Consider the following 8,116-nt stretch of genomic DNA (forward strand, 5'->3'; position numbering starts at 1 on the left):
TCGTGTACGTCAACAAGCCTTAATCAAGTGGAAATATCGACCTGAGAAAGGTGCCACTTGGAAAAACATTAGTGTTCTTAAGAAGAAGTTTTTCACTTTTGTTTTCGAGGACGAAAACTCTTCTTGAGTGGGGAGTAATGTCAGGACACCAACAAAGCCGGACTAAACAAGGGCAAAGCCGAGCTATGCAGTGTGCAAAGGGAGTCCAACTATGGCAAAAGGCCATGGGCCATGCTATATAGTGGATGGTTACTTGACTGATGCACACACATCTGTGGAAACCGGCTTAATCCGGCTTGGAGGTGTTCAAATGAGCAAGTCAAAGTGCAAGTGACTGGGGGCCAAAGCAAGACTGGGTGGAGCCAAGGTTGCAAAGTCGTTAACAAACCAAACTACTTACCATGATGATGCTTGATCCAGAGTACTAGTACGCTATATAAGGTGATAATTTGATTCACATTCTTTAAGTACCAATGTACAAAATGGAAATTATGTATGTTTTGGAACAATATAATTTTTGCTAAAGACTGTTCCTCCTGGCATGTACACGGACAGACAAGATGATGTATTTTATAAGCATGGTAGCAACAGAGGAGGTTTATAAGCATACATAAATAGTGATACTGTACAGGGCATAACAAGAGGCATGAGTTATTGAAGCCTCCAAGGTTATTGTAGATGTCATTCTCCCTTGTGTTTCGATAAGGTGTCCCATGCCGCACATAGCTAGGTGCTGCGCGCGCAGATGAGGTCGTAAAGTGGGAATTACGGTTGGCCAAACATGGATAAAACAACTTTAGAAACTCACTGCTCGAATCGCAGTGAGGTGGAATACGATGGCAATTTGGGTTTTTTCAAAGGGGTCGTTGGGGTAATTTGCTGTCGGGAAACAGAGGCCCTTGTTCTCATAGGCACTCGCTGAGAGTCGGAGCCTCCATTCCGTGAAGGGTGTAAGCCTCATGTAAAGACCTTCATCATCACGTGTGGGTTTGTTTCGGAGTGTAGTTTTACCACTCTTCAGATTGTAAGCATACTGGTAGTACAGAGGAGCTCCTGCCTCATAATTCAGCACTTCACCCAAGTGTCCACGATCTTGGAATTTGGACGACGATTGCAGAAGAAGATAAACCTCGCCCAGGTCAGTGTGAGGCTGGTGGTGTCCTGCTGAGAATCTTATCTCCACATCCTGAACTCGCACTCGGTACCACGCAGAGGGAAAATTGTTGTTGCCATGATCATCAGCTCTCGGGATGGTGACATCTCCTTGCATTATCATAGAAGGAGAGGGAACATTGTTGCCATCACCATATATGGGGATAGTGAAAGTCCAATCCTGTCCTTGCATAAGCAAATTCACCGGGATGTCGCATACACAATACTCCCTTTCAAAGTTGTTGGATGGGCCTAGAAGCTGCATCCCTGATATTGCGTCCGCAGCATTTTGCATAAGTGCATTTCGCACTGTGTCAATGCTCACCCTCGCTGTGAAAGGCTTTGAAGGCATTAGATAGTGATATAAGAGGGCCCCTCTCTGTAGCTTGAATACTTTGAGAAGATTCAAAAGGATCCGCGTTGTACGCATATTCATTTGTGAGGCCATTTCCAGATAGTTCCTCACATCTGCTGGCTTGATCTCTTGAAGCCGCTTTGCGTGCTTTGCTGCAACGTCTGCTTGCAGGCTTTCAACCACCAGGTCGTATTCAAGCTGCTCCAAGTACACCACCGTTGTTGCGATTTCTCGGCAAACGGCAGCCAAGTTCTTGCACTTGCACTTCCATGTACCCCCCTGCACACATGAAAGAACAACTGAATCAATCTTGATAAAGTTTGGATTGAAACGGTTTGAGTTGGGAGGTGCAATGCCCTATTGTCCTAAACATCGATGAGGTAAACAAGAAGTATTCGACGGATTAAATTTGCTTAAATTTCAGGAGATGACTGCACCGTCTCAGCACCCTCTCAGATGGTATAATGCCCGCGTCACACTGAGTAGGTCTTACTGGAGGGTCTCCACTGCAAGCTGATTTTCGCTACAGTCATTTCTGTCACCTTGAGGATGATTTTGGAAGGTTAGATGCTTGTATGTTATTGGTGGCAACTGCTTAACTTACAGCTGGACTAGTAACTTCAGGAACGGTTATTGCGGCCAGTACAGTGCACAGTCTGTCAGAAGTCCAGTCGGAAGTTAAGCAGTCGTTCCCACCATCTACAGAGTGGATCATAATTCCATTCATTTTTGCCCTAATGATTGCATTCTGTTTAGAGCACAAAAGACGTTTTAGGCCCTCATGTAAACAAGATCTTAATTCTGTGACACTCAAGAAGGTATAAGCTGGGGAGCCCATACTCCATAGTCAATCCAGGACTTCGAACGGCTTGGATGTCCAACTGAGTGCATAGATTAGAGATGATGCTACCCATGAAAGCTTTCACTAGAAATTAGAAAGAGGAAAGGTTGGTGCACACACCTCTGACACCTCCGCAGGCAATTGATCCGCCACGTTCTCAACCTCATTTACAAAGATGTCCCAATCAGCATTTGTGGGCAGGTCAGGCATCGCAGGAGCATCAACCATTTGCGTGATGTCCACAATCTTTTCTATTAGGTCTTTGATAGCCATAACAACTTCTATCACCTTTTGCACCTTCTTCAGTATCTCCATCAACTTTTTGAAGCTCTCCACTAATTTTTTTAGTGTACTAACAGCCTTCTCTGCTTTCTCTACTGCCTCTGCAGCGCCCTCTACTCCCTGTGCTGCTCCCCCAGCGGTAGCACCGCCTGTTGCAAAAGCTAACACACATGCCCCTATGGCCGATAGCACAGATACAAAAGCCATTGCAATTTGCTTTGCTTCTTCTTCCAGCAAAGCTGCAAAGACGAAGATATATCATAACAATTCATGATCTTTCCTATCAAAATCTATTCTCTTTTCTATCGAATTCATTCAAGCTGCAAAGCAAAAGACATCAACTTATCAACTTGTGTGTAGCATGCACGCGCGCACACACGCACAGACATTTAAGGAAATGGGCATCAAAATGCACACCTTTATCCATATCTTCCTTGGCCTTGTCCATTGCTGCTTTCTGCTCTGCCATCTGAAGCTGCAATTGAAACACTTTCTGTGTAGTAGCATCCAGCTCATCCTTTTTACGCTTCAGGAGGCTATTGTGAAGTTCTTCCATGTCTTTCTCCTTTTCTGCAAGTGCTTTGTTTTCCTCTGACAAGATAGCTCCCAAGAATCTGTACAGGAGTATACATTCACTCTACTGTTTACCTTTTTGCTGAGGCAACCCTTGAGAGGACAAGCACATGTGCTCACCTCATTTTGCTGGATGAAAAGGTCCACTTGCTTGTACTCGGTGTTGTATGCCTCTGCTGCCCTGGCCAAGTTGTCAATCAGCATTTGGTACGTGGTGTATTCCAGGCTTGGAACTAGTTCATATGAAAGAGGCAGATTCAGAAGTGCCTGCACGCGGAAGAGAAGAGCACCCAGGTCCTTCGAAATTTCTGCATCCATAGAGGTAGAAGACCTAGCAACCTGGCAAACATGAATCACAATTAAGGTGTGAAATAACCACAGGTGACCATCTTCAAATGCGCTTCGTGTCACATTATGTATGTGTATGTTGAGAAATGGGGGCCAGCATCACTGAAAGTGATGTGGTTTGGCCTCTTCAGTATATTTGATGACCGTTTAAAAGTTTGGAGTTCTTTTAAGCACCTCAGCCAGTGCATCCTTCTCAGGTCAATTGTCATGTGGCCTATGCATTGTCTGATAAGGATCGGCCAATGTTTGGGATGGTGGTTACCATGAAAGGATAAGTTTCCCCCTACCCACTTGAGGCCTCTTCATTGCGTAACAAGGATTGGCCGATGTTTGGAAGGGTGGTTACCCCTGCTGCATGAGTTGTGGGAGAAGACCCAGGAGTAAATCAGAATAAGCTTTTAGACATTTTCCTCCTACAATCCCACCTTGTGGATTATGAGCTTCTGCAGGCAAGGTGCCATAGCCTACTTAGCTGGATGTGGTGGGAGACAAGGGGCTGCCCGCCACGCCTTGCCTGCGAAGGCCCATGATGTTGGGAAACACTCCCTCAATTCTTGTGAATGATGAATTGACGGGGGCAACACAGATCAGTGAAGTAAAATGATGAATTAAGAGGGGTTAAGAGACACGTTACATGCGAATTAGGGAGCTTATACCTGGATCAAATGGGATTTGAGCCACTGTAGATGCAGGCAGCTAAGAGTCTGAGCTGTTGCTGCATCAGATTGGTAGCATATGATGAGCTCCATTGTGAGGACAACACCTTCAATGCAGGCCAATAAGTCTGGATGTGTGACGCAGAGGGAGTCAGGAATGTGACACATCAGCTCGAGACATAGAAGATAGGAGCTGCGGCGGGGGTGAGGCACAATGAGCTGCTTGGCATATATGCTAGGTGACGTAGTTCCAGCACCCAAACCATAAATACGAAGTGGAGTTATAGTGACAGTAGAGCCCAGACCTAGGTAGGGGAAATTGAGTGTACATGAGGGCAGTTCCTTCAAGAGAAAAACTCTGCACATGATTATGACTGTGATTGAACCTGGTAGCTTCAAGCTCTCCTTGCCAACCTATTCAGACACAATATACAAAATGAAAGTTAGCTACTCTATTCAAATATGAAGAGCCTGTCACTTGACTTGATATATCTCTCCCTAGGATAAGGTGAGTTGAAGCAACGGGTCTATACATCATCCTAGAAGGAAGTTTCAAACATGGTTTCCGATTCCGACTCCGACTTAGAGAATTTTGACAACATCCTGAGTCTACTTTGGAAGATCTTTCCAATAATATGTCACTTGATGGGGTAATTTGATGAATGCTTCATGGACTTCACTGGGAGGCCCACTTTGGACAAGAGAGAGATATTCAAAGATCCTTTTAGGACCCCTTTCAGAGTCCAAATTTTCCCTAATGCGGCTCCTAAAAAGTGAGATGAAGCTAGCCTTTAGAAGGGGGATGTCCAGACCGCACTTTACTGTGGGCAGTCAAAAGGGGAAGGATTCCGATCCCTCAGCTTTATCCAAGTGAAACAATTAGAACTACAATCTGTTTATAAGAAAGAATACCAAACCTTCCCCAGATTTCAACAGTTTACCAAAGGCCACAGGCTGATCACAACTTTCCACATACAAGTCAGTGTAAGAGTGGAAGGGATTATGCAACCTCAACTACGTCGGCGTATATCATCAGCTTCTCCACTCGAGTGGACTCTTTGAGAGATGTGATGTCTAAGTCATCGAGGAGAAAATACATTCGTTGCACCGTCATCACCTCTGAGCACTCCGATGTGGCCACCGCCTTTGTGGCTTGTTCCACATTTTCATATACCTCTCTATAATGAACCATATCACTGATTGCTGTTGCAAATAGTCATAACGAAATGTTAGGAGTGTCAGAATCCTCCATACAAACTCAGTCTCATTAATCCCTGTGCTCTAGTGCTCCTTTAGCTACACATCGTGCTTGCTAGTGATTACTGCAACATGCTGCCAATTTCATTTTGTACCAATGCTGGTAGCTAGCGCTATCTTCAGGTCAATAGCATGAGAGAGTACATCTTGCAAACTTGAATTGCTGCCAGAAGAACTCGCTGCCTGCCAAAAAAGCATCCCAAGCACTGTCATTTAATTTCATATTATTCACTTCATGTTCGCTTTCGGGCATGAAAGGCCCGAATCTCTTGTGTATGTTTCTTACATGAGAGATTTTACCAATGGTTAGAAGAGTTTTCCTTACATTGGAGAGATGGATAAAGAGCCACTCCAAATGCTCTCTTGCAGGAGTTTCTAAATCTGGAAATCGATCAAAGAAGTGGGATATCATCTCCAGAACTGCAAGGCGACCTTTTATGCATGCCAGCACATGCTTCTCCACCAGCAAGGAAGGTGAAGGGGACTCTGGAGATGTCTGGTGAAAAAGATCCATGCATGTCGTTAGAAAACTATCGAAAACCTTTAAGCACATAATTGCAAAGTCAAGTATATTATTGGTACCACATAGAAATAAGACTGCGCCTTTGAGAAATCATCGAGAGAGCCATCCGGTAAATACGCAGGGTCTGCTCTGACTACAGGTAAGCTGCTACTGTCAGGCGTGACGCGCCACTCCACATTCACTTCAGGAACTTTTGATTTCATGTCAGAATTCAGCTTGAAGGGCACCGTAACAGCCATGCTCCCCATCACTACGCTTTGCGCAAAAATGAAGAGCTCAAACTCATCGCAGTAATCAGACAATGTATACGTTACAGATACAATCCTGACTTTCTTGTGGTGCCCACGGCCGGATCTACCCGGTTTGCTATCGTCGTCAGAATCATCGTTATCATCATATTCAATATCTGCATCGATTACCGGTCGGTGCGCATAGGGGAAGGTGATGGTGCACAGCTTGCCATTGCTGTTCTTGATCCGCAATAGGCGACACATTATGAACACCTTGACACATCCTGGTAGCTCCACATGTTCGCCCTCCACGTCCACTACATCTGCAAATACCACCAGCTCGCTCACATCCGCTCCAGAGCTCACCAGATCTTCTAGCCGTACATACATTTTCCGCACGATCATGACATTGCCGGTAGTTTCAACTGTTCCATAGTGGAGATCCGCATCCAGGTATATTGCAGCATAGTTCAAGTCTGAACCTATCACCATAACCTCAAATAATTCATTAAGGAGAGAGCTTGGGAGTGAATGAAGAAAAATTTCTCAAGGACAATAACAAATCTTGCCTTTGAGACTCTCAAAACAAAATGCCAAGTGCTTATTACATATAAACACAGGTCTGGTAGAAAAGTGAGATTTCTCACAAGAAAAGAACTCCAAAAAAAAAAGGGGAAAACTCTTGCCATGCACAAGAAGTTTTAGACATTTTCACCCACTACGAACGTAGAGTTATGACAGCACTATGTGCACACACACAAAAAAAAAAAGGCTAAGTTTACTGTAATCCCACCTGTAAATTATGAAAAAATTTAAATTTGAATGTGAGAAAACCAGCAAAATTTACATAAATTTAGTGTAGAAACCTTCAAATATTGTCAAATTTACAGTTTATTTCGAGCATTGGTGCACATGTGCAGAGAAAATGTGTGTGTCAGAAGCACGAGTTCAATAGTACGAAAATAAAGGTTAATGCACGCACCCATAATGACTGAATGCACTCAGCTGGCGGTAGCTTATAGGCTGTAGTACTCCTCGTGGTGTTGGTCTACAAAAGCACGTATTCAGAGTTATTGAACAGACGCACATCCATCTCTGAGTTATTCCATATCTATCTCTCTCTTTCTCTCTCTCTCTCTCTCTCTATAAAATATGCGCTGAAGGACCTGATGAGAGGCGAGGACCTGGAGCCAGCGGCAGCGTGCAAGCCGACACTACTGCGTGATAGCATTTCCTTTTATACTGCTACTCCCAAGTTGCAAACAAAACAAGAGATTTTGTATTAGAACAATACAAGACTTTCTCAAAAAGGCAAGACCCAGCTGGGGTAGAACCTCCCCCACGAGTCAGCAACTTTGTCGTGGGCTGTTAATTGCAGGAGGCATTAAAAAACGCTTTTGTTAAGCAAGGGAGGGTAGAAGACGGTGTACGCCAACTCTTGTGCTGGGAAGCATAGCCTCGTCACTATATGGCACGGCTCTGGCCAAGGGGGATCTAGGGCCCAAATTTGGGGATGCGAGGCGGCTTTAATCTCGGCCGTCGGATCACGCAGTGAACTGGGGGTGAACTTGGGGCAAAAATGGCACCCCAAGTTCACTCCTAGTTCACCCCTAGTTCCCCCCGCAAGGTGTGGGTCGAACCTGGGACGTCTCGATTGCCACACAAATGCCCTACCACCACGCTAGCGCGCGTCACTGTCCATGTTGGCATGGCACATTATCATACCCTAGTTTAGGCGCCCCTAGTTCACCCCCAGTTCACCCACCCCTAGCTTACCCGCCCCTAGTTCATCGTTAGTTCACCCCCAGTTCACCCCTAGTTCACTATGTGATCCGACGGCGGAGATTAAAGCCGCCTCGCGCCCCCAAATTTGGGCCCTAGATCCCCTCTGACCCAGAG

General features: G+C 45.2%; 1 protein-coding gene across 1 annotated transcript; it reads right to left on the reverse strand.

Moving 5' to 3' along the window:
- Positions 1 to 544: 544 nt before the first annotated feature.
- LOC147425356 (uncharacterized) lies at positions 545 to 7,426 on the reverse strand. The gene is made up of 11 exons (XM_086500359.1): positions 7,200 to 7,426; positions 6,047 to 6,699; positions 5,790 to 5,960; positions 5,560 to 5,647; positions 5,217 to 5,410; positions 4,208 to 4,621; positions 3,477 to 3,542; positions 3,324 to 3,379; positions 3,048 to 3,244; positions 2,469 to 2,869; positions 545 to 1,786 (listed from the first exon to the last, which is right to left on the reverse strand). The coding sequence occupies exons 1-11, from the start codon at positions 7,201 to 7,203 to the stop codon at positions 797 to 799; spliced, it is 3,234 nt and encodes a 1,077-aa protein (XP_086356485.1). The 5' UTR covers positions 7,204 to 7,426; the 3' UTR covers positions 545 to 796.
- Positions 7,427 to 8,116: the final 690 nt, after the last annotated feature.

This window comes from Adiantum capillus-veneris, chromosome 25 (assembly GCF_014529385.1).
Source record: "Adiantum capillus-veneris isolate H3 chromosome 25, ASM1452938v2, whole genome shotgun sequence".
In the NCBI taxonomy this organism is placed as follows: domain Eukaryota; kingdom Viridiplantae; phylum Streptophyta; class Polypodiopsida; order Polypodiales; family Pteridaceae; genus Adiantum; species Adiantum capillus-veneris.

What these genes read in the sequence shown, in the direction of transcription:
- LOC147425356 (XM_086500359.1), bottom strand. An exon ending in TCTTTATCCATCTCTCCAAT is followed by an intron (nt 5,648 to 5,789) that starts GTAAGGAAAACT and finishes CTTTTTTGGCAG; the next exon opens with GCAGCGAGTTCTTCTGGCAG. An exon ending in TCAAATCCCATTTGATCCAG is followed by an intron (nt 3,543 to 4,207) that starts GTATAAGCTCCC and finishes CATGTTTGCCAG; the next exon opens with GTTGCTAGGTCTTCTACCTC.